Raw genomic sequence first — 27,315 nt, forward strand, 5'->3', positions numbered from 1 at the left:
TCCATTATTCAGTTGATGGGCATTTGAGTTTCTTTTTTTTTTTTTTTTTGTCTCCATTGGGTCTTAGTTGTGGCACATGGGATCTTCGTTGAGGCATGTGGGATCTTTTGTTGTGGCACGAGGGCTTCTCTCTAGTTGTGGCATGCGGGTTTTCTCTTCTCTAGTTGTGGCACGCTGGCTCCAGGGCACGTGGGCTCTGTAGTTGTGGCTCCAGAGTGCGTGGGCTCTGTAGTTTGCGGCGCCCGGACTTCTCTCTAGTTGAGGTGCGCAAGCTCAGTAGTTGTGGCGCACAGGCTTAGTTGCCCTGCGGCATGTGGGATCTTAGTTCCCTGACCAGGGATCAAACCTGCGTCCCCTGCATTGGAAGACGGATTCTTTACCACTGGACCACTAGGGAAGTCCCGAGTTGTTTCTTCTTTTTAACTGTTATGAATAATAATGTTATGAATATTCATGTACTAGTGTTCTTGTGGATATATTTTTTTCAGTTCCCTTGGGTATATATCTAGGAGTGGAGCTGCTCAGTCACATGGTAACTGTATGCTTAAATTTTTAACAAACTGTCAACTGTTTGCCAAAGTGCACCATTTTACTTTTCCACAAGCAGTGTATAATGCTCTCAATTTCTCCACGTTCTTACTAATATTTCTACCTGCCCTAGCCTTCCTAGTGAGTGTGAAGTATATTTTATTGTGATTTTGATATGTCTTTCCCTAATAACTGTGATGTTGAGCATCCTTTCATGTACTTATTGGCCATTTGTATATCTTCTTTTGAGAAATATCTGTGAAACCCTTGCCCATTTTTAATTGGGTTATTCCTCTTTTTAGTGTTGAGTTGTAGCTTGCTTAATTTTTAAATCTGTCTTATATATGGCTCTGTAAGTGTTTTTTTCTTACCAAATTGCCATTTATCCCAACACTATTTGTTGAATTATTATTCCCTTTCACATTAGTTTGTGCTGCCTCCTTTGTCAAATAATTCTTCTAAAATAGATAAAAGAAAACTTTAAAACTGTAGGAGGCACAAAGATGACTAAAATGTAAACACTTCCTGGATTAAAAATTTCGTATTATACACGTTCAGTCTCCTTACCATTTTCAAAAAATGCAATGCAATCCCAATTAAAATATTCAGTTTAGAGCTAAGGTCCATAAAAGGATCCTAAAATTATTTTGGGAAGAACTCAAATATATATTTGGGAAGTACAGTCAGATCAGGAATACTTGAAAAGGAAGAGTGATAAGTAAAAACTAGCTCAGTCATATATCAATGGGTATTGTAAGGCACAGCATGATCAGCACAGCCTGACACTGGTTTAGAAATAAAAGATATGCTAATGAGACCTGATAAATGATTGAAAATAATTTGTAAAATTATTTTCCAAAAAATAATTTTCCAAAAAAATTTATGGAAACTTACTTCATGATAAAGTAGTATTTTAAGTCATTGGCAAAGAAAATGTGGATTATTTAATAAATGATGTTGAAACAACTGGTTAGTATTTGTGTTTTTTAAAAAGGTTGATATATTTAGCTTCTAAAAATACAGTTTTTTGTTTCTGGTTTTAATGAAAATATGTGATGCTTTACTGCTAATTTAATTTTGACTATTGGCCTGATAAAGATTTTTTTATTTAAAAAAAAAAATAACTATTTGAGGTGAAAAAAAACTTAGTTGTTGAATATTAGGAAATGCCTTTGCTACATATGTAGATATCACATTTCTCCTTATTTAATGTGTTGACATGACTCATTTCATCAATAGGTTACCTGAAAATGAGCCATTCTAACATATATAATGTCAACCCTTATTTGATTGTGGTAAATTATAATTTGTTTGTAAGTTGTTTTTATATTTATCTTTATATTGTTGAATTATTGTAACAAATATACTTTTTGTTATTTATGTCATTGTACAAATAAGGTTTACTTATAGTTTTCCCAAGTAGACTCAAGTAGAGAACATAGAAGGAAATGAAGTGTGTGTAGGAGCCTTTAGAAAGCAGAATGGGGCAAAAGGATACATAGTAGGCACTAAAAAAAAGTTGCAACTGAATAGAACTTTTTAACAGAAAAACATCTCTGATAGACCTAGATACCACATCCTTGTGTATGCATCTTTGTTTTGCTTTTTTTAGATTGAAGAGCAGTCAGACTGTAAGATCCTAGATGGACACTTTGTTTCCCCCATGGCCCACTATGTGCCTGATATCATGCCAGTCGAATCTGTTATTGCAAGGTAAGTATTTTTATTCAGAAAGTTAAAGTAGTAGGTTGTTTACATTCATTTATACAATTACAATAATATCAATGCCATATTATTTCAAATTACTTATTATTAATTGCAATAATTATTTAGCATTTTTCCATTAAATGTGGGGTGGGACGGAGTAAAAATACAGAGCTTTAGTATACATTTGAACTTAAGTTGTTATCAGCTTAATCTTCAAAATTTCAAGAAGCAGGACAGTGCTGGGAATGCTAAATGAAGCAGAGTTGTTAACGTTGGTAGTTTTGATTATGAGACTGAAAATTAAGAGTTAGCTTTCATGAGCACAAAACAGATATAATCATTAAACCATCCTAAATTTTCTCGTCTATGTTCTATTCAACAATTTATTGACAATAGATAAGTAGTGATATTTTCCCTTGCCCAGGCAAAGTAAGCTCAGAATTCAGGTTTATGTTGCCTGAGAACACAGCCGCCTAAGGTCAAACCTTGAGCTGACAGAGTGCAGTGTTCTACTGTGATAATAATTCCAAAATGTCAACTGCTAAGGAAATTGAAAAGAGAAGTAAATCAGTTTGGGAAGATAAAAAAGTTCTGAAGATGGATGGTGGTAGTGATTGCATAACAATGTAAGTGTACTTAATATCACTGAACTGTACACTTAAAAATGGTAAAAATGGTAAATTTTATATTATATATATTTTACTACAATGATAAAAAAAGAAGTCATATAGGAAAAAACATTAAATGAGAGGACCAAGATACTACGATAAGAAGACGACAAATAGAGAAGACTATGTTTTTTCTGGTGTGGTTTGCTTTTACCTCCAAACATAAAAGTTTTAATAAATCAGATCCTGTCATATACTCCAAGTTGAAAAAAAGATAACATGAACTATGTTATTGATATCAACAGCTTGTACAGCCAAGCATTATTCCTGCAAGGAGAAAAAGTGGAGCTATCTAAAGAATTGTTTTTCTAGGACTTAATCATATATATTGATGTCTTTAAAAATAAGAAAATTTCATTATGCATATATAAAGTTGTGGTATTGAATAAGGTAAAAATGATTGCAATAAATTCTGTGCTTATATTGTAATTGAATTTTTAATACCGTAACACCAAGCAAATTTACAGTATCTTTGTTGCCAGTTGGGCAAACATTAGTTTAATCAGTCAATTACAGTTTTGGTTTTTTTTTTCTACCAAAACATATGTTTATTTTTATTACATTCCCATAACCATTATAACAGAACTTTAATGCAGTTTAATAAATAAATCAATGATAATGAAAATTCATCAGTGCCTGAAAACTCAGATTTTTTTAAACTACTAAATGATCATATTTTAAATACACAATTCTACATTGCTAATATCTATTGAAATAGAATTTATAGATGAATAATCATGCCATAAATCACCTGTACTTTCATCCAACAGGACATGGAAAACAGCAAGTCAATTACAGTTTGAATGTCAAAATTCTGAATGACCTTTTCTCCCAAATAATTTAATTATGAAACTTTCAAGAATTCAAAGTTTGTATTAAAAGGCTTTCAGTTTCACTGATATGTTTTATTTTAAATAGATTCCAATTTATTGTGCCTAAAGAATGGAACAGCAAATATAGACCCGTATGCATTCATCTTGCTGGAACAGGAGATCATGTAAGACTTTATTATAACATCTTAATCCCTAATTTGTTAAGTTACACTCCTTAACAGATGTGGTTATTATATTTTTTAATTTAATTTTAATTTTATATTAGAGTACAGTTGATTTACAATATTGTGTTAGTTTCAGGTGTACAGCAAAGTGATTCAGTTATACATGTATATGTATCCATTCTGTTTTAGATTCTTTTCCCATATAGGTCATTACAGAATATTGAGTAGAGTTCCCGATGCTATACAGCAGGTCCTTGTTATTTATCTATTTTATATATAGTAGTGTGCATATGTTAATCCCACACTCCTAATTTATTTATTATATTCTTTAAGTACGTCATCTTTTCTTTCCTCAGCATTACTGGAGACGACGAACACTAATGGCTCGTCCTATGATTAAAGAAGCCCGAATGGCTTCTTTGCTGTTAGAAAACCCTTATTATATCCTTTTGTGATACCTAGAAATCTTTTCTCTTATTTATTTATTTATAGATTTAGTCATCAAAAGGAATGATAGTAACCAGCTTTTCTAAACCAGTTAAATTTAGTCAGTTCAGAAAATGCTTAGGAATTAAGGAGCAAGAATGAAAAGAAGTGAAAAATTGTTTCACGCCTTTTTAAAAGGCAATTTAAGGATTTTGCTTCTGTTGTATAATGAAGATAAACTGTCCTTCTGTTTCTTTTGAGATTTATACTGGATTTTAATATTAATAAGTCAAGTGTTTGACTTATTAAGGAAACCCTCATGTTTTAAATACATTTACATTTAAGTATCACTTGAGGTTTAGAACAGTTCTTAATTTTCAAGATTATGTCAGACTATTCCCAGAAGAAGAAATGAAACTGACGCACAGATATAAAGAAATGTTCAGCTTTGCTGGTAATCAGAGAAATGTAAAGTTAAAGGAACAGTTACAAAAGATTTAAAAAATAAAACACAGTAGTCATAAGGCTATTGTGAAATGGGCACTCTTATTACTGATGACTGTGAAAATCAGTTCAACTCTTTGGGAAAGCATTTTTACTATATGCCTCAGGAACCTTTAAAAATCTCACATCCCTTGACATTTTGATTCTGGGAAGTTTATTCTAAGGATAAAATATTAAGAAAAGAGAAAATGATAGAAAAGAGGAAAGATATTTAATAGCCTATAACTTATAATAGTAAAACAATAGAAATAGCTTAAATGTCTAACAATAGAAAAATGGTTAAGTAAATTGTGGTTCATAGCATTGGAATGTTGTACAGTTTGTTGTGTTATGTTTATTACTTTACCACTTACTACCTGTATGACCTTGAACCTGTTAGTTAACCTTTTAGTACCTCAACTTTTCCTTGGTAAATGGGAATAATCTCTTAGGTTATTCAGAGTATTAGAATAGTTAATACTGGTAAATAATAAGGATTCAGTAAATTTTAACAGTTAGTTATTATTAAAAAAGTTTACAGTAATGAATGAAAAGTATTTATAATGCAAAAAGAGGATATAAAACTCAATGGTATGGCATAGGTATGCAAAAAACCTAAAATAGAAAATCCACTATTTTCTATTTAGAAACTGTGCCTAAGGGAAAATTTTGGAAAGAAATACAACAAAATATTAGTATGGTTGTCTGTAGATAAAATAGTTTTTCTTCTAACATGATTTTCTGAATTTTCTAGATTTTTTTATAACTGAAAAAAGAAACCAATAAACTTCATTTTAAAATTAAGTTGGGGATTACACAACCCTGTTGAATTACTAAAAATATTGAATTGTACACTTTAGATGGGTGAATTGTATGGTATGTGATTATGTCTCAATGAAGCTTTTTAAAAAAAGAAAAATAATTAAGTTGAAAAACCTGAGAACTCCTAAACAGCCTATTTGGAAAACAGTTATTTCAGCATTAAATTGTCTTCAAGTTTAACTATTTTGCTTAAGTTAATGTGTTTTGAGACACAGAGTGTGTTTAATTATTTAAAAACTTTCTCTTTGACCCACATTCTTAAATGGCTGCAGGAAACCCAAGGACCAAATGTAAGTATGTGTTATCTTCATTTTCCAGTCTTTATACTGAATTTTCAGCCATCTTAAAATTTTTGGTAGCCTAAACACTTTTTCTGAAAAACAGAATTCTGGCCCCCTTACATTCTTGTGGTACCTGGATCTTTGCACATAATTATTCTACATGGGCGTATAATAAATAACCATTGACAAAATGAATTTTTGTACACTTTGGCAAGGTTTCATATAGGAGCTAATTATGTGAGTATGTCTTTATATGAATTAAATTTTAAAAAATAGATTATAGGGACTTCCCTGGCGGTTCAGTGGTTAAGACTTCACCTTCCAATGCAGGGGGTGTGGGTTCGATCCCTGGTCGAGGAGCTAAGATCCCATATGCCTCACAGCCAAAAAAAAAACAAAGCAAAACAAAACATGAAACAGAAGCAAATATTGTAACAAATTCAATAAAGACTTAAAAAAAATAGATTGTAACTTGGTCACTTTAGTAATAAATCATATTTTTTATAATTATATAAGAATAGTTCTGGATTCTAAAAATATATATTTAAGTGCTTCTTATAAAGAAATGTACTTATGTAAAATCAGTTTCTAAAACAGAAAGTTTCAGTTGAATTGGCATTTAAATTAATCAAAACATGTATTATAAAAATTTTCTAACATTATATTCATAAATTATGTATTTTGTGAAAATAAGCAACATTTAAGATTTCAGCAATACATGAGCCTAGTATTAGTTTGAATTCTTTTACATTGCTATTTATTTTATTTTTTGTTGTTGTTGCCTCGTTTCTTTTTTTAAGATTTTAATCTTATTTGAGTATAGTTGATATACAACGTTGTGTTAGTTTCTGCTGTACAGCAAAGTGAGTCAGTTATACAAATACATCTATTCACTATTTTTTAGATTCTCTTCTCACATAGGTTATCACAGAATATTGAGTAGAGTTCCCTGTGCTATACAGTAAGTCCTTGTTGGTTATCTATCTTTTTTTTCTTAATTTTAATTTATTTATTTTTTAATTTTTGGCTGTGTTGGGTCTTCGTTGCTGCACGCGGGCTTCCTCTAGCTGTGGCAGGCTGGGGCTGCTCTTCGTTGCAGTGCACGGGCTTCTCATTGCGGTGGCTTCTCTTGTTGCAGAGCACAGGCTCTAGGCTCGCGGGCTCTAGAGTGCAGACTCAGTAGTTGTGGCACACGGGCCTAGTTGCTCCGTGGCATGTGGGATCTTCCCAGACCAGGGCTCAAACCCGTGTCGCCTGCATTGGCAGGCAGATTCTTAACCTCTGCGCCACCAGGGAGGCCCTGGCAGGCGGATTCTTAACCACTGTGCCACCAGGGAAGTCCCGGTTATCTATCTTATATATAGTGGTGTGTGTATGTTCATCCCAAGCTCCTGATTTATCCCTCCCCCGCCACATTTCCCCTTTGGTAACTGTAAGTGTGTTTTTGATATCTGTAAGTCTGTTTCTGTTTTGTAAATAAGTTTATTTGTATCTTTTTTAAAATTAGATTCCACATATGATTGATATCATATGATATTTGTCTTTCTCGGTCTGACTTACTTCACTTAGTATGATAATCTTGAGGTCCATCCATGTTGCTGCAAATGGCATTATTTCATTTTTATGGCTGAGTAATATTCCATTGTGTGTGTGTGTGTGTGTGTGTGTATATATATATATATATATATACACCACATCTTCTTTATCCACTCCTCTGTCGATGGACATTTAGGTTGCTTCCATGTCTTAGCTATTGTAAATAGTGCTGCAGTGAACATTGGGGTGCATGTATCCTTTCAGATTATGGTTTTCTCTGGATATGCCCAGGAGTGGGATTGCTGGATCATATGGTTGTTCTATTTTAAGTTTTTTAAGGAACCTCCCTACTGTTCTCCATAGTGGTTGTACCAATTTACATTCTCACCAACAGTATAGGTGGGTTCCCTTTTCTCCACACCCTCTCCAGCATTTATTGTTTGTAGACTTTTTGCTGATGGCCATCCTGACTGGTGCGAGGTGATACCTCATTGCAGATTTGATTTGCATTTTTCTAATAATTAGTGATGTTGAGCATCTTTTCATGTGCTTTTTGGCCATCTGTATGTCTTCTTTGGAGGAATGTCTATTTAGATCTTTTGCCCATTTTTTGATTGGGTTGTTTGTTTGTTTTTTTGACACAGAGCTGTAAGAGTTGTTTGTGTATTCTGGAGATTAACCCCTTGTCGGTTGCTTTCTTTGCAAATATTATCTCGCATTCTGTGGGTTGTCTTTTTGTTTTGTTTATGGTTTCCTTTGCTGTGGAAAAGCTTTTGAGTTTAATTAGGTCCCATTTGTTTATTTTTGTTTTTATTTCCGTTACTCTAGGAGATGGATAGAAAAAGATATTGCTGCGATTTATGTCAGAGTGTTCTGCCTATGTTTTCCTCCAAGAGTTTTATAGTACCTGGTCTTACATTTAGGTCTTTAAACCATTTTGAGTTTATTTTTGTGTATGGTGTTAGAGAATGTTCTAATTTCATTCTTTTACATGTAGCTGTCCAGTTTTACCAGCACCACTTATTGAAGAGACTGTCCTTTCTCCATTGTATATTCTTGCCTCTCCTGTCATAGATTAAATGACCATAGGTGCATGAGTTTATTTCTGGGCTTTCTATCCTATTCCATTGATCTATATTTCTGTTTTTGTGCCAGTACCATACTGTTTTGATTACTGTAGCTTTGTAGTATAGCTACAGCATACTACAGGAATCAGCTGGAGTCTGCTTCCTCTAGCTCCATTTTTCTTTCTCAAGATTGCTTTAGCTATTTGGGGTCTTTTGTGTTTCCATGTAAATTTAAAAGTTTTTGCTCTAGTTCTGTGAAAAATGCCTAGTATTAGGTGAATTATTTTACGCTGCTTTAAAAAAAATGCTTTATGTTCTATTGTAATTATTTTTTTCTTAGAAGAGACAACTATAAATTTGTTTTTCCTTATATCAATAGTGGTAATTTAATGAAAAATTGACAGTATAGAAATATTATTTTCTCATACATAACAGTTTTAAGTTATATCAAGTAAATAAGACATTCTTTTCTGGACTTCAAAATAGTTTGGTAGTTGAAACTCAATGAAAATTACATGTTGTAGAGCAGATACAGCTTTTTTTTTTTTTTTTTTAATTTATTTTTGGCTGTGTTGGGTCTTCCTTGCTGTGCGCAGGGTTTCTCTAGTTGCAGCGAGCGGAGGCTACTCTTCGTTGTGGTGTGTGGGCTTCTCATTGCGGTGGCTTCTCTTGTTGTGGAGCACAGGCTCTAGGCACACAGGCTTCAGTAGTTGTGGCTCGCGGGCTCAGTAGTTGTGGCTTGTGGGCTCTAGAGCGCAGGCTCAGTAGTTGTGGCGCACGGGCTTAGTTGCTCCGCGGCATGTGGGATCTTCCTGGACCAGGGCTCGAACCCATGTCCCCTGCATTGGCAGGTGGATTCTTAACCACTGTACCACCAGAGAAGTCCCTAGATACAGCTTTTTTTAAAAATCAGTTTTAGGTGATTAATATGCAGAACAATGTTAGCAGCATTCCAATTCCATCCATTTATTCCATTGTTTTACTTAGCTATCTGGTCCTTTAAAGGAAAAACATGTATTCTGGCTGCCTGTTGTAAATTTGCATATATTATAATGTAAATACATAAAATAAATAATTTTCTCTTTTGTTTTGTGAGGCTAGAAGGTCCAGCTTAAAAAACGTGTCTGATCTTTTTGTGATGGGAGGAGCTCTTGTTTTAGAATCTGCAGCTCTCTTGCACTGGCTAGAGAGGGAGGGTTATGGACCTCTAGGAATGACCGGAATATCCATGGGAGGACACGTAAGCATTTTCATTTTAACTGATATTTAATTGTGGTTATGTTTATAAAATCTAGGGAATCAAGCAAGGTAATGGATTTATGGCACATCCTTCTCTGTGGGCCTCTCATAGTGTACGCATGCCAGAGAAAATTGCAGCCCCGAACCATTGCCCAGTCTCCTTACCTGTGGGCTGTGAGCACTGAAAGGAGTTGTACAGTGTGGGAGGTGGGGGGAAGATCTAGGGAATCTATTTATTTAAAAATTCACTTTAGGTATAGAATTAATTTTAGTTTTGGTGAAAGCAGAAACAGATTCTAAACTTTCATTCCAATTATGAAGTAATGATATTTTTTGTACGATTTATGTAGACACAGATTATACTACTTACTCCACAGCTATATCTCAGGTGTTAGATTTAATATTTTATTAAAAGTTGATTATAAACTTAACTTCAAGTGTCAACTATAAATGCCTTATTTTGCTGTTAAATTGGTGAAAATAGCTAATTTGGAAAACACTTTTCCCTTATCTCTTCTCTCCATCAACCTGTTTTACCTTTGCTTTCTAGAGTGTACTAAAATGGCCTCCTAATTGGTTTCTCTGTCTAGTTTTTTCACTCCTTAACCTTTTTCTTAAGGCTTTTTCTCCACACTGTTAACTAGAGTGGTCTTCCTAAATCTGATCTCTGCTCTCTCCTGCTTAAAACCTTCCACAGGTTTTGCTATTGAACTGGGCACTAGCTATGCCAGGTGCTAGCATCCATCTAGTGCCCCCTCATTCCCTTTCACCTGGCCGAATAAGAGCTTGTCCTTCTGCTTCCAGATTAGAGCTTACTTCCTGTGAGAAACTCTTCCGGATTCCCAGCCTTATCCCAGACTATACTTCGTTTCTCAATAACACGTACTTATTTCATTTTACTGTGATTACTTGTCTAGCAGTCTGTTTTCTCTATAAAGCAATTGATTCAGTGAGGGCCAGGAACATGCTCTGGTTCATTTTCTGGACATATTAGTCATACAATACATTAAAATATATATATTGTGTAAGTCATTTGAATTATAAAATTAAGTGTAAAAACTTACTCAAATTCAAAACAACTACCAAAGAGTGAAACTGATAAAATTAGCTTCAAAAACTCAAATTCAAAACAACTAAAGACAATGAAACTGAAGAGTGGGAAAAGATTTCTTTTCCTAACTAGTAGTGTTTCCATTGTTATGACCTAGGTCGGGGTGTTATAACTGTCAGCTGGACTACTACCTATTAACTGGTTTCCCTACCTCCAATCTCACCCTCTTTAATCAATGTTATAAAATACTATTTAGCTTCATTGAATCACTTGACAATAACACTCCTTTGCTCAGGTCTCTTTATTAATTCCCCATTATCTACAGAACAAAGGGACCTCTAATCTGATCCCGATCGATCTTTCTAGCCCTACCTATCTCCCCTACCCCATTGGCCACATGTGCCCTATTGACCAGCGTAACTGAAGTATATTGGCTGTTTCCCTACCAGACCCTGTGTTTCTCACCATCTTGCCTTTGATTATACTGTCTCCTTTATATGGAAGACAAGACCCCATCTTTCATTTCCCCTAAAAGACTCAACCATTTCATGAAGCCTTCTCTGATTCCTGTAGCCAAAAATAACGTTTCCCTTCTCTAAACATATTACATCATTTTATATCAGTTATATAATCTCCTTTGTAGTTCACCAAGTTCTTGACATCTTTCAGTCAACCCTGAAAGCCTGAGATTTTTATGGTTGAGATTTTGCTCTATCTGAGCAGGTCACTTAGATAATGAGTGTGCTTAGCCTACTGCCCAGCATCTACATCCCAGCGTGTTTGCTCTGTATTTATCAGTAGAAAGTAGCTTTCTGTGATGGGTCTTAAGGTACTTAAAATTTCCTAATACCTTTAATTGCTTTTTTAGGGGGCAGTTATATGTCATTGTTGAGTTTTATGGTTTGGGGAATTTGGAGAGTTTGCTAGACATTCTCATGAGTGTTTAAGAGACTTTGTGTTCATGTCTTATCTCACCAACTACTATACAAAGTACTTCTTAATATTAAATATTTTTCATTTTAGTGAATGTAAACTTTAAACTGAATCTCTCTGTTATCATGTTACAGATGGCTTCCTTAGCAGTATCCAACTGGCCTAAGCCCATGCCATTGATTCCATGTCTGTCTTGGTCCACAGCATCTGGGGTCTTCACTACGGTAATTTAATTGCAATTAATATTTAGATAATTATATATAATTAAAGGTAATTGTTTGCAGGGTTCCAAAATCACCCCCAGGCTTGGTGATTCACTGGAAGGAATTGCAGGATTCAGTATATACTCGTACTCACAATTAAAACTTATTGCAGCAAAAGGATACACTACAAAATCAATCAAGGGAAGAGGCACACAGGGCAAAGTCCAGAGGAAACCAGGCATAAACTTCCAGTGGAGTCTCTCAGGATGTGTTTAATTCCCTCAGCAATGAGTTATGACAATATGTGCAAAGTGTTGTCCATCAGTGAAGCTCATTTGAGCCTAGGAGTCCAGGGTTTATATCAGGGGTCAGTCGCTTAGGCACCCTCTGCCTAGCATGTACTAAATTCCAGAAGGAAATCAGGTGTTCAGTAGAAACTACATTGTTTGTATAAGCAGTTTAGGCACAGTGACCCACTTTATCATTTTGGAAGTTTTATATCAGGGTAAAGAACTGTTTACTAGTCAAGTTACCAGACTCTAGTCAAGGGCCAACCTCACAAGCAGGCTTGTTTAAAGATAGGAAATCTCAAGTCTGCTTTGTTAATTTTTTTCTGCACAGTAATAATAATAAAACTATTGGACAACATGTTTTATACGTGTGATTTGATCTTAATTTAGTTTGTTATTTCAGGGCGTGCTAAGTAAATCGATTAATTGGAGGGAGCTAGAAAAGCAGTATTATACACAGACAGTTTATGAAGAAGAAATTATTCACATGCTTGAATATTGTGGAGTAAGTATTTTTAACTTCTGCAGAATATTGTGGGGGAAATGTTGATCATGTTGAATGATTCAGATTTTTAAAAAGAATTACAGTTTTGTTTTGTTTTTTTAACATATATAACTTTTTTTTTTGTGACCACTCCACGTGACTTGTGAGATTTTAGTTCCCCAACCAGGGATTGAACCCAGCCCTCACCAATGAGAGCACGGAGTCCTAACCACTGGACTGCCAGGGAATTCCCTGAATTGCAGATTTTTAAAAAGCAGTACTATTTTTTACTTAATAGAATTCTTCGTTTTAAAATAAAATACAGAAAATCATGCAAAGCAAGTGCATAGCTTACTACATTTATTAAATGGCTAACACATTTGAATAGAACTTGACCACCCAGCTCACAGCTTAGCACCCAACCCAGAAACCACTTTCATGTGTCCTAATCAGAAGACCTTTCTCCCCCCTACTATTTAGTTATCATTATCCTGATTTTTCTAGTGATTACTTCCTTCTGTCAAATATGCATCCCTAGACACTTCAGTTCTTTTATTTTATGGGTCTTTTAAGTGTCTTTTCATCTATAAGTTCCCTTTCATCCTTTTCTTTTCCTTATAATTTATCTATTGAAGAACTTGGGCTATTTACCTGTAGAGTTTCTCACAGTCTAGATTTTTGTTTGCATTCTCATGGTACGCTTTAGCATATTCCTCCATGCTCTCTATTGCCTGCAAATTGGCACCTAGGTCTAGAGGCTTGATTCAACTCAGTTTATCATTCTTTGGTAAGAGTATAGGAAGCAGATGATGTCTGGCTGCTCTTTTTTGCGGTGTAAGCAGCCATTGATGCTTAATGCCTACGTCTCTTACGTTGAGTGTGGCAAAATGCTGATACTCTAATTCTATCCTCTTTTTTCATGTATTAATTGGAATACTTTGATTTAAAAAAAAGCCACTTCCCTTATCAATTATTTGGTTACCTCATAGTTCATTTCATATACCTTAATTTACCAGTTATCAGGGAAATGAGTTGGTTCTCTATTATTCTCCTAAGGTGACCAGTTCTTTTCAGAAATGTTTTTTTCTTTTCATGAATTTTAAAATTTTGCACATTCAGTTTAAAAGTTACTGAGAACCTCAGGAAACCTCAGGGGAAAAAAAGGACTCTTTCTACTATCGACGAGGACTTTTTATTTGTAATTACATCAAAATAAAACTCACTCTTGTAGGGGACTTATCTGGCAGTCCAGAGGTTAGGACTCTGCGCTTCCACTGCAGGGGCATGGGTTTGACCACTGGTCGGGAAGAAGATCCCGCGTGCCGTGCAGCTTGGTTGGGGAAGGGGGGGAAGGGAGGGGGGGAGGGGAGGGAGGGGAAGGGAGGGGGGAAAGAAGGCAGGGGGGAAGGGAGGCAGGAAGGAAGGCAGAGGGGAAGGAAGGCAGGGGGGAAGGGAGGCAGGGGGGAAGGGAGGTGGGGGGAAGGGAGGCAGGGGGAGGGGGGCTCACCCTCGTAAAATAGGTCTATTTTGCACAGCCTCAAAGGGCAGTTAATTACTTGCCTAAGAACTTTATTACAAAATAGCTCTCCCTGTTAGCTAGTTCCTGTGTCCCACTATACATATAATCAGAAAGATACTTATATTTGAGAGCTTATGAGAAAACCTAACGTGCATTTTTTAAGGGAGGTTCATACATTTTGGCTGTCTGAAATGACAGTGTATTCTTCTCCAGCTCTTTTTCTCTGTGACTCTTGGTGATTGTATACAAGAGTCCTTTTGTCTTAGTTAGAACTAGTTCACAGTTATGAATATTCAAGAAATATCAAGCCAGCTTTTTTTTTTATTTTAAAAACTGTGTTTTCCCAATCAAAAGAAGTTAAATTTGTTGATGTACTGCTCTGAATAATTCTGGGATGCTTTGATCTTCCATTTCCCGATGTTACTAACCTTCCTTTCCTTCCTTTTTGTATTTCTGTGATCTGGATAGCTTTAATGATTTGTTCTGCTAACCAGGTTGTTGTGGTTTGTTTGTTTTCCCTTGCCTTCAACCCATTTTTCGTTCTTTTATTTTTTTAAGTAGGTTGTATGGCCATATAGTTCAAGCATCAAAAAGCATAAAAAGATATATAGTGAAACGATTCCTACCCTTGTTCCCAGTTTGCCTAGGTCCTATCTCTGTCAACAAATAACCCACTATATTATTTAGTATTTCAAGGAATTTTTCAAACCGAAAGAAATCTCAACTTTTCTCTCTTCCCTTTTCTTATGGACAATACACAAATGTTTCCTTTTTCTTTTTCACTGCTGCATAACAGCCTATTATATGGATGGATGTACCATGATTTATTAACCAGTATGCTGTTGATGGGCATTTATGTTGCTTCTCATCCTTCACTATTAACAAACAGTTCTGCAATGAGTAACATTGTACATACATCAGTTCACAAGTGCAAATTCCTAGAAATGTTGTTGCTGAGTAGAAGGGTATAAGCAGTTGTAATCTTAGATTTTGTCTAATTCTAGTTGTGTGAATTTACACTACCAGCAGGAACATGTGTGTCTGTTTCCCCATAAGTTCACAAATTCAGTGTGTTATCAGACTTACATGGTTTTTTGGTCAACCAGACAGGGAAATTTGGTATAGTTTTTATTTAATTTACTTAAGTAGGGACTTCCCTGGCGGTGCCGTCCAGTAGTTAGGACTCCACGCTTCTACTGCAGGGGGCGTGGGTTCAATCCCTGGTCACGGAACTAAGATCCTGCATCCCTCAGCAAAAAAAAATTTACTTAAGGATAAGTGAAATTGAACACGTTTATAAGTTTTTTGTTTTTAATTAATTAATTTATTTATTTTTGGCTGCGTTGGGTCTTCGTTGCTGCGCGCGGCCTTTCTCTAGTTGCGGCGAGCGGGGGCTACTCTTTACTGTGGTGCACAGGCTTCTCATTGTGGTGGCTTCTCTTTTGGGGAGCTTGGGCTCTAGGCGCACAGGCTTCAGTAGTTGTAGCACACGGGCTCAGTAGTTGTGGCTCTCGGGCTCTAGAGCACAGGCTCAGTAGTTGTGGTGCATGGGCTTAGTTGCTCTGCGGCATGTGGAGTCTTCCCGGACCAGGGTTCGAACCCGTGTCCCCTGCATTGGCAGGTGGATTCTTAACCACTGCGCCACCAGGGATGTCCAACCTTGATAATTTTTAATTTTTCTTAGTTCAGCCTGAGAAAGAGATTTGGGGTGGCTGGTGTATTACTGCCAGGATGCACTCACAAGAATTTTAGAAGTTCTAAGGTTAAAGCAAATCATGGATTTCAAAACTTTGGCAATAAAAAACATGACACAGGCGGGAATTCCCTGGAGGTCCAGTGGTTAGGACTCCATGCTTCCACTTCTGGGGACCCAGGTTCAATCCCTGGTCAGGGAATTGAGATCCTACAAGCCGCAAGGTGCAGCCAAAACAAAACAAAACACATGTCACAGGCTAAATGATACTCTTTACTATTTAGTAAGAAACATTCAGCAATAAAGTATCATTTATCTTCATTCTCAGTTAAATTTTGACATCTCTTTTCTATTTTTGTTTTTATTATGGTAAAATATACACAATATAAAATTTACCATTTTAACCATTTTTAAGTGTACAGTTCAGTAGTATTAAGTACATTTACATTGTTGTGCAACCATCACCACCATCCATCTCCAGAACTTTTTCATCTTCCTAAACTGAAACTCTGTACCCATTAAACAAAACTCTATTCACTCCTCTTCCCATCCCCTGGCAACTACCATTCTACCTTCTGTCTGTATGAATTTGAGTGCTCTAGGTACCTCATAAAAATGGAAACATACAATATTGTCCCTTTGTGTCTGGCTTATTCATTTTGCATAATGTCTTCAAAGTTCATCCATGTTGTAGCATGTGTCAGAATTTCATTGCCTTTTAAGACTGAATAATAATCTATTGTATGTATATACTACGTTTTGTTTATCCATTTATTCATTGACGGACATTTGTGTTTTCTCTGTTTTAACAAGGTTGTTAAATAAAATCCTATTTTATATTAAATGACATTTTCTTTTCTTTCATATAATCAGACAGATTCTTTCAAAATGGGACAAGAGTTCCTGAAACACTTCCCTAGCAGTGCAGACAAGCTAACTAACCTTAACCTGGTTTCTAGAACTTTAAATTTAGATATGGTGGACGAAGTTGTGTCCCAAAAAGCTGCTGAGTGCCATAAATCTAGTAAAACATCTATCAGTGCCACATCAGAAGGACTCTTGTTGCAAGATACCTCTAGGATGGGGTGCTTCAATCAAACACTTTCAACCAGCAAAAGTAGTTATACGCGTTGTAATCCTCAGTCATACCACCTACTCAGTAAAGAACAAAGAAGAAGCACTCTTCAGAAAGAATCTTTAATATTTATGAAAGGAGTTATGGATGAATGTACTCATGTAGCAAATTTCTCAGGTATTAATTTTTATATGAAATTGAGAATATTTGCTGATGATATGTGATAATCATGCTGATGATATATAAAATATGTGAAATATTTTTAAGGATGCTTTACAAGATAATTTCATATTTTCAAGAATATATTTACTGTTGGCTCCACAATGTGTTTTCTAAGATAAGTTGGTTATGTAAATGTATCATATTTAAATTTTACCCATGAAAATCTCAGACCATTTTATTAGTTCTTTAAAAACATTGGGTTTTGTATCTTCTTTAGAATATTCATCTCAATTTTGTATTAGAGATGAATATTATAATGTTATGGTATAGTATAGTTGATTTTTTAACTTAATAATCAAAATTTTTAGTTCGGCAAATGTTTTACTTACTGCATTGTATGGTGTATTTTATTTTCCAATATGATTACTAGTATTTATATAAAATTCTTAGAGCTTCTTAAAAGTATATATGTTGCATCTTAAAAAAATCCTGTACCTAGTTCCAGTTGACCCAAGCCTCATCATAGTGGTTCAAGCCAAAGAAGATGCCTATATTCCACGAACAGGAGTTCGAAGTCTACAAGAAATTTGGCCTGGTTGTGAAATCCGATATCTAGACGGGGGTCATATTAGTGCTTATCTTTTTAAACAAGGACTCTTCAGGTAAGATGATTGGTCTAACAGGTATCTATTTATTTGTTGTTTGTTTGGGGGACTTTTTTGGCTCAACAAATATAAAGATTGGGTATTTTTATTATGCATTTTAGCCCTCTTATTTCCTTCCTGCCTCTCTCAATTCTCACATTGTGATACTCTTTCCTATCTTGTCTTCTAATTTTCTTTTCCTTCTAGAGAACTAGGAAATAGCATATGATAGGCATGCTTTGTTGTGTGGTTTTACCCTCTTCAGATATTAATAGCCAGGTGTTTTAGGGTATAGGGAGGAACATTAGGGTTTGTAAAACTCGCTTTGGCTCATCATGAATTTTTCACTCCACTCTGATGTTCTTCTCTCAGAATGACCTGAGTATCTGTGGAATAATCTAGCAATGTTTTTCAGTAGCAGGTGAATACTGAACCCTAAAAGAGAAGTGAAATACTGGTTTTATTGTTAATAACCTTATATGACTCTGGTATTTGCTAAAGTTTATAAAGACTTTTTGCTATTATTCTAGTTTTTTGATAATGCTGTTTTATTTCTACTTCTATTCAGATTTGATTGTAACAGGTATCATTGGAATATTTATCATTAATGGTTCAATTAGTTCACATAAAGTGCTTAGACCAGTGCCCTGTGCAGTGTTCCAAAACTGCCAGCTGGATAGTGGTATAATAGAAGAATGCGTGTGCTATATGTTTGACATGTTTTAGTTCTTTTTAACCTAGGAAATAATTCTTTGTATGTTGTTGCTTATGTAGTCCTTTTTGAGGTACAGTCTAATTCTTCAAGTCTGTAATGTTCTCAAGAATATAGTAACCCTTTCTTTTCATAGCATGATCTTTTAAAAAATACTCATGTATCAAGCATTTGAGTCCCTGTTAGTTGTTGAGTGAGCAGACTACTTATCCAGTACTCAAGTGACCCTCTGGCACAGCAAAACTAAAACAAAAACAAACGAAAATTGTGAGTACTTAGTGTTGCTAGGGTTGCTCAAGAGTCTAAAGTTCTGTTATACATGTGAATGCAGGGAACGCACATGCTTGTTTTAGTAAATCGTTGTCAAATTTCTTTTACTCTTTTACGTATCTACGTGGGAGTGTGGCTGAGAGGCATTAGGAAGAATAGAAGTCAGCAGTAAAAACTCAAAAGTGCTAATTTGAAGGCTTCATTTGAGAAAGAGATAAATGTTAGCTATCAACATGTGCCAGGTACTAGAGCAATCGCTTCATATGTTATTTTTAATATCACCTTTACACAGGAACACAGGAAACAAAAAAGATTAAATAACATGCTCTGGTGGAGTAACTGCTAAGCCATTTGGCCTCTCCACTAGTCACTTCAAAACCTAACAAAGTTTAGATGACATTGGAGTAGTAGAATTTTACAAATTCAGTCTTTTCACTTCCCAGATTTAAAAATAAAACAAGCCAATCCTTTATGTGCTCTAATAATTTGGGTTAAGTTATTTAGAATGGATTGATAATACAAATGGATAGGAGACTATTCATATGACTTAAACTGCATATGTGTACCTTTACTAACCCTCCTCATACCATGTACCCAAGCCCAGGTTGCAGCCTTAGACCTCATTTTATAAATTTTTGAGCCAAATACACACAAACATTATACAAAGCTTTGTCTTTCCAACAAATTGGAAATCACAGTCTGTAGCAGGTACCAGTTTTAAAGTTAATCTTAATATCTTTTTAAGGATATGGGGAAATGCTTAGTCAAACAAGTATAACACAGGATTAATATGATCTCAGTTATCATTTAAACTGGGTGAAAATACAGACATAAGCATTAAAAAAAAAGCTTGTAGGAAAAGATTAAATGTAGATATCTTAGAGTGATGGGATTATGACTTTTTTCCCTTTTTCTGAATTTTCTACAGTGAAAATGTATTTGACAATAGGAAAAAAAATAAGCCTTAAAAATAATATCTTATGAAACTGGGCCAGATCAGTTTGACTCTTCCTTTCCAATTAAAATACTAAAATACCTAGTGAAGTTAATGTAGGAAACTAAGGCTTTTAAGTTCAGTTGCTATATCATAATCTATGCAGTAGATTGAATATTACATTTGAAAAGTTCTATGGCCAGTTAATTTTCAACAAGTAACAGAATAAAAAGAAACCAGTTCCTTTTCATTTTATCATTTCATATTTTATACATAAATGTATACATACATTCTATAAATTTAAAGGCACAAAAAAGTGCTTCACAGGAAAAGATGGCATTTATGAACCATCGGTTGGAAGTACATTTAAAGTTTTCCAGTAGTGGTGAAGTTACATGGATCCAAACTCACCCTCGCGTACCTGCCTCTTCCACAGCTATTGATATTTGGAGAGGAGGTCAGGTTGCAAGACACAGGTTATTTGGAAATAACTTATAGTAAAAACACTGTCTGTCCCCCTTTTTTGCTAATTACTTGTAGTTTTTCTTTCATATTTAATTTTAGGCGCGCCATCTATGATGCATTTGAACGCTTCCTCCGTAAATACGCTAACTAATGGGATCACTGTATGTAACCAGTGCAGCCATCATGTTTCTTACGAAAGGAGTTTGATCCTTTGATGATGTGAAGAACAAGCAGACAGCACTATATATCTAATTGCTGTCAATCTAGTCTGGAATTCAGTGTTACAGATCAGTCAACTATAATCTTTAAATACATTTGAATAATTGTAAACCAATATTTGGATGAAATAATGCTGAACTATTTTGTACTATTTGTGGGAATCCCATAAAATCAATATCTAGTCTGTTGTTACTATTTATGTAAACTTTAAATTTTTAATTATGAATAATTTATTAATTTAAAATAAATGTATTCATAGAGACCCTGTTGGTTTTTAAAGAACTGCTAAATCAAACTTAGTTTGTAATATGTCACCCTGTATTGTATATATGCCCTTACATGACATTTCTATTATTGACTTGATTTGAGAAACATGTTTATTTCTTTTATGGATCCACAGTGAATTTATAATCTTATTTTCAACTTTAATTTTCTGCCATGGATACTTATCATGTGTAAAATCAGTTTTAACTTTGAATACTAAAAAATCCTTTTTGCTTTGTACTTAAGTACTTTTAATAATTAAATTGAATGTGAGAATGCAGATAAGATGCATAAGACTTGGCTAAACTTTAAAACTTTGCCAAATATTAGGTTAGAAAAAATTGCCAAACATTTTTCCCCTACTTGAAAAGTTTCAATTCATGAACACTGAAATAATGAAAGACCTATTGCATTAATTAATAATTGTTTCTTAACATTTTCTTGTACACATACTCTGAGTTTGCCAAACATCTAACTTTAGGCCAAGTACTTAACAGCTTTGGTTTTTTAATTTCAGAAATTAATGGCCACATATGAAATTGATCTGTCCGTATAAACTTTATTTTACAGAAAAGATATAATAACTAGTAACTTTTTAAAATGGAATATTATATGGCTACACTTGGTGCTTTCTTTTTATTTTATTTTACTTTTAAATTTTTTTGGCTGCACCACACGGCCTGTGGGATCTTAGTTCCCTGACCAGGGATTGAACCCGGGCCCTCAGCAAGAGTGCGGAGTCCTAACCACTGGGCCGCCAGGGAATTCCTGGTGCTTTCTTTTTATGTTAAACTTCTCAAGCCAAGAGGTAAAATATTTTTAAAAGTAGAAAATATTTGGGGTTTAGAAAAAATATATTTGAATTTTATTTTTTTGAAATATGTGTTGTCTGTGGGTTATTTTAAAATATGTATTCCTAGTCTAGTAAGGATATTTGAATTATAAGATGCCTTTGTAGCTTTTAAAAGATTTTATTTGTCCCTCTAATGCCTCCATCACCTTAATTTTTAAAAACTATTTTTAAATGATTAATGTGAAGTCACTGATGGCATACAGTGTTGTAAATTCTGTAAAACTACTTTGACATAACAAACAAACGTGGTTACAGCCATTTGAGCTATAGCAATTTTACATGTTCAGATTAGAACCTTTACTTTTCACTGAAAGTATGAAATCTACTAAAGTTCTCCAACAAAATACCCTTTAAAGATAAAGTAAAACTTGTTGTTAACTGAATTACAAGTATTTTCTTATGTATTTAGTGAGGTGATTGAATGCTTTCTGAGCAATGGCTTTAGTGAAACCAGTACTTTATTTTTCACATAAATATTTCCTACTAAGCAATAATGTACTATGGTATGTAACTTTCTGTTGGTAAAAGAATGAAATTTCATTTCAGTTTAATTAACTCTTAGGCATAACTAATTTCTCCCAAATAAATGTAAAAGAGGTGTTTTTAAAATTTCTTCTGTTATCCAGATGTTCTAAGAATATATCCACACAACTACCTAAAGAAGTGCTGTCTGCCATTTTGAAGATTGGGTACATAAATTGCTAGAAATTCATTTAGCCCAGAGTTGCAAACTGGCAATCAGTACAGGACAGCTTGTCCCACAGTTGTTTTATTCAGTGTGCATAATATCTCCAAAATTTTTGAATTCGAAAAGTCTTTAGGCTGGTTATGCATTCCCCAGTTTGCCATAATCCACCAGACTCCGAGCTCTTGTATTAGACTACTTCACTACTTTGTGTTTCCCACTTAGCCCTGAAGACATCTGAGCCTGACACCCCGACTTAGATCTGTGGTTAAAAAACGTTTCTGAATTTCATGATTTGATAATGTTGTAAGTACTATTAAATCATTTTAGCATATGCATTTTAGATTGTTTCTTATGAATGTAAATTTTAATGTGGTGCTTTCTTTTCTAAAGATTATTGAATTATTGACTCTGTAACTGAAATTTGTAAAATCATTTCCAAATATTTTTTACTTCACAATAAAAGTCTTAAAAATTAATTACTTGTTATGTTCAAGAGGTATTATTCTAAACGCAGAAAACCCGTGTCACATTTGATTAATGTAGCCAAACTTGAACTAAGTGTGTGTTCCTTCTTAGTAATATTATGACCCAAACAACGTAAGGCAAATATAAGCAAAGGAGTCTCTAGCAAAACAGTATTCAGTATCTACTACAAGAGCCAAATTTCCCCCCAAAATATGTGTGATGTCAGGGAAAGCAGCATTCTAACGGACCAATCTAAATGTTGTGTAACTCACTATTAGATATTATTACATTTACACTAGTAAATGTACTGCAAACAATTAAAATCTAGAGATAAGAACTATAGGACTGGGAATGGGGGTCCTGAGCAGAGGCTGCTGTAGAAACTCAGTTTGAAAATAAAAGATTACGGCACATTAGACAACGGGAAAAGAGGTACATTTTGACCATTTTGCAGGAGCAGAGTAACCTAATTCTAGGAATGCTGTTATAGGCAGAATCCTAAGAAACCAATGACTGTGTGAAGGACTTTGAAAACAGTTTTAACTAGAAAATGTTGGACCAAAAACCCAAGGATTTTCCTCAGGACTGAAAGAGCTAATAGGCAGATTCACCAGATAGTGTTAATTAAGAAAAACTGTATAAGCAACTGTAAAAAGTTTAATCTGTGTATAAAGTAGCTGGGATAAAAGTTTTCCTATATACAGTACCTGGATAAAGTACCTACATCAAGTACGTACCACTTTACTGCTCTAAGTGTGGTCAGTAAATTTGCAGCATCCTCTGGGAGCTTGTCAGAAACTCAGAATCTCAGGTGCCATCCCAAACTTACTGAGTCAGAATCTGCATTTGAATAAGATCTCCAGATGGTTCAAGTACACATTATGTTTTGAAAAACACCCTTCTAAGGTCAGTGGTTCTCAAATTTTAGCCTGCATAGGAATCACCTGGAGCCTTGTTAAAAAGATTTCTGGGCCCCAGTGCCCAGAGTTTCTGATCCAGTGAGTCTGGGGCAGGGCTGGGGAATTTGTATTTCTAACAAGTTTCCTAGGACACTGATGCTGTTATCCAAGGGGTTACACTTTAAGAACCTAAGAGCCATGGCTCTAATGAGATCTCAGGCCTTGGCTGCACATTAGAATCACCCGGTGGGGAGTTCCCTAGTGGTCCAGTGGGTAAGACTCCGTGCTCCCAATGCAGGGGGCCCGGGTTGGATCGCTGGTCAGGGAACTAGATCCCACATGCATACCACAACTAAGTCCACATGCTGCAACTAAAAACATGCCGCAAACGAAGATACCACATGCTGCGACTAAGACCCGGCACAGCCAAAATAAATTTAAAAAAATAAAAAAAAATCACCTGGGGGAGTTTTAAAAACTAGGTAAGAATGCTCAGACCTCACCCCAAAGATTCAGATTTAGTTGCCTTGAGGTACCCAAGCTCCCCGGGCAATTCTAATGTGCAGCCAGGTTTAAGAACCATGTGCTTCAGCAAAGGAAAACATAAACAAGACGAAAAGTCAACCCTCAGAATGGGAGAAAATATTTGCAAACGAAGCAACTGACAAAGGATTAATTTCCAAAATATACAAGCAGTTCATGCAGCTCAATATCAAAAAAACAAACAACCCAATCCAAAAATGGGCAGAAGACCTAAATAGACATTTCTCCAAAGAAGATATACAGATTGCCAACAAACACATGAAAGGATGCTCAACATCACTAATCATTAGAGAAATGCAAATCAAAACCACAATGAGATATCACCTCACACCAATCAGAATGGCCATCATCAAAAAATCTACAAACAATAAATGGTGGAGAGGTTGTGGAGAAAAGGGAACCCTCTTGCACTGTTGAAATTGATACAGCCACTATGGAGGTTCCTTAAAAAACTAAAAATAGAACTACCATACGACCCAGCAATCCCACTACTGGGCATATACCCTGAGAAAACCATAATTCAAAAAGAGTCATGTACCACAATGTTCATTGCAGCTCTATTCACAATAGCCAGGACATGGAAGCAACCTAAGGGTCCACCGACAGATGAATGGATAAAGAAGATGTGGCACATATATACAATGGAATATTACTCAGCCATAAAAAGAAACGAAATTGAGTTATTTGTAGTAAGGTGGATGGACTTGGAGTCTGTCATACAGAGTGAAGTAAGTCAGAAAGAGAAAAACAAATACCATATGCTAACACATATATATGGAATCTTAAAAAAAAAAAGGTTCTGAAGAACCTAGGGGCAGGAGAGGAATAAAGACGCAGACGTAGAGAATGGACTTGAGGACACAGGGAGGGGGAAGGGTAAGCTGGGACGAAGTGAGAGAATGGCATGGACATATATACACTTCCAAATGTAAAATAGATAGCTAGTGGGAAGCAGCTGCATAGCACAGGGAGATCAGCTCGGTGCTATGTGACCACCTAGAGGGGTGGGATAGGGAGAATGGGAGGGAGATGCAAGAGGGAGGAGATATGGGGATATATGTTTATGTATAGCTGATTCACTTTGTTATAAAGCAGAAACTAACACACCATTGTAAAGCAATTATACTCCAATAAAGATGTTAAGAAAAAAAAAAACATGTGCTTTAAAGGACTCAAGGAAGAGGAATAGCTGCTGCAGGAAAGGATGTAAAGTCATTAAATCAACATAGATTTTGGAAAAGAATTCCTGATTTCTGGGTGTTATCAGCACCCAAGAGATATTAAAGTAGCCAAGAGGGCCTGTGTCCCTTTTGCTTCTATATTGTTAAGGGTAGATGTGTATTAGAACAGAATGAGCTGAGGGTGCATTTATGCACTTACATGCAGCAAAGCTTCTGTAAACCTTAAACATAAAGCACACACAAATATGAGCAAAGAAGAAATGCTACCCCTTTTGCTTTATTTTCTTCAACCATAAAGATTACATCTTCCCTTCTTTTATTTTTAAATTTATTATTTACTTATTTAATTTATTTTTGGCTGTGTCGGGTCTTAGTTGCAGCACGCGGACTCTCTAGTTGAGGCGCGTGGGCTTACCTGCCCTGTAGCATGAGGAATCCTAGTTCCCTGACCAGGGATCGAACCCATGTCCCCTGCATTGGAAGGCGGATTCTTTACCACTGGACCACCAGGGAAGTTCCACATCTTCCCTTCTTAACCACATGAAATTGCTTTTAAAAATGCAGATATATTGGCTCTTTGAAAAGTTAAAGCATTTCTTTAGAAAATTTTGCTTTCACTTCTAGAGCAGTTACTCCTCAAGATTTTTCCATCCATGTCAGTCACTAAAATAGATGCCTTTGCTATTGTATGTTTTAGAGACACTTGTCACCAACTCATAGACCTTTGATCCACTTCCCTTGCCCTGTAGATAACAACTGACTTTAAGTCCTTACGCTCAGGCAAAAGGCAATCACTGATCCTGGTCTGCGTTTTTACTCAAGCTCAACTGTAATCCTACACCAACAGTGTCACCTGCTAAGCATTTGGTCCAGAACTAATTCCCCAACCTGCAACTCCTCTACAAAACACCAATTGGCTAGTTGATACACAATGATAACATGGAACGTGAATATATATTCTACTTGGAAATATAAATATGTTTGTACATTTATTATTTCATAGTCTTCCTTCTAGATGTCATTTTGTACCAATGTGTCTTAGGCTGTGAAGTGGCAGAAAATAAATTGGTAATCTGAGAGATGCATTGGGAAGCCCTTTTGAGTAATAAAATCTACTTGAGAGGAGATAGGTTTGCTGTCACTTGCAGAACTGTACCTACAGGACTATCTGGGGTTTGCTCTTATTTCTACTTTAGGGTCATGTCTTTAATTCACTCTTTGGTATCTCCAAAATGGATGAAGATTCTAAGCAGCTGGTCTGGTAATTTGCTCTGTGTCCTGACACCTGCCAGGTCTTCAGGGGTTTTTTTTCATATCAGAAAGTAATCATGACACTTCCGGGAACAAATTCCTCCAGAGAATAGAGCTACGCCTCTTGCAGCAGTTAGCCAACTTGTGAATTCAAAGGAAAAGTTCTTGAAAGAAACAAAAAGTGCAACTCCAGTGAACACACAAGTGATAAGAAATTGAAACAGTCTTATTGCTGATATGGAGAAAGTCTTGGTGGTCTGGATAGAAGACCAAACCAACTACAACATTCCCTTAAGCCAAAGCCTAATTCAGAGCAAGCCCCTGAGTCTTCAATTCTATGAGACTGAGAGAGGTGAGGAAGCTGCAAAAGAAAAGTTTGAAACTAGCAGAAATTGGTTCCTGAGATTTAAGGAAAGAAGCTGAAGCTATCTTCAAAACATAAAAGTGCAAGGGGAAGCAGTGAGTGCTCATGCAGAAGCTGCAGCAATTTATCCAGATGACCTAGCTAAGATAATTAATGCAGGTGGCTTCATTAAACAGCAGATTTTCAATGTAAATGAAACACTCTTCTATTGGAATAAGATGCCATCTAGGACTTTTATAGCTAGAGAGAAGAAGTCAATGCCTGGCTGCACGGCTTCAAAGGACAGGCTGACTCTGTTGTTAGGGGCTCATGCAGCTGGTGACTTTAAGTTGAAGCCAATGCTCATTTACCATTCAAAAAATCCTAGGGCCCTTAAGAATAATGCTAAATCTACTCTGC

General features: G+C 35.5%; 1 protein-coding gene and 1 non-coding gene across 3 annotated transcripts in view; both read left to right on the forward strand.

The window, feature by feature from the left end:
* Window positions 1–21,299, forward strand: part of ABHD18 (abhydrolase domain containing 18) — a 39,805-nt gene extending 18,506 nt beyond the window's left edge. Inside the window, exons 4-13 of one of the 2 annotated variants that reach the window (XM_036853354.1) lie at window positions 2,141–2,241; window positions 3,822–3,900; window positions 4,257–4,341; window positions 5,894–5,921; window positions 9,617–9,755; window positions 11,873–11,962; window positions 12,635–12,736; window positions 16,801–17,179; window positions 17,664–17,826; window positions 20,289–21,299. In XM_036853354.1, coding sequence (XP_036709249.1) covers window positions 2,141–2,241; window positions 3,822–3,900; window positions 4,257–4,341; window positions 5,894–5,921; window positions 9,617–9,755; window positions 11,873–11,962; window positions 12,635–12,736; window positions 16,801–17,179; window positions 17,664–17,826; window positions 20,289–20,340 — 1,218 coding nt within the window. In that variant the 3' untranslated portion in view covers window positions 20,341–21,299. The remainder of the gene's footprint in view (window positions 1–2,140; window positions 2,242–3,821; window positions 3,901–4,256; window positions 4,342–5,893; window positions 5,922–9,616; window positions 9,756–11,872; window positions 11,963–12,634; window positions 12,737–16,800; window positions 17,180–17,663; window positions 17,827–20,288) is intronic. The other variant, XM_036853355.1, reaches the window with a different exon arrangement.
* Window positions 9,819–9,955, forward strand: LOC118896209. Its single transcript, XR_005020118.1, has one exon. It is a non-coding gene; the product is annotated as a small nucleolar RNA SNORA42/SNORA80 family (small nucleolar RNA).
* Window positions 21,300–27,315: the final 6,016 nt, after the last annotated feature.

The sequence above is a fragment of the Balaenoptera musculus genome, chromosome 5, assembly GCF_009873245.2.
Source record: "Balaenoptera musculus isolate JJ_BM4_2016_0621 chromosome 5, mBalMus1.pri.v3, whole genome shotgun sequence".
NCBI lineage: Eukaryota > Metazoa > Chordata > Mammalia > Artiodactyla > Balaenopteridae > Balaenoptera > Balaenoptera musculus.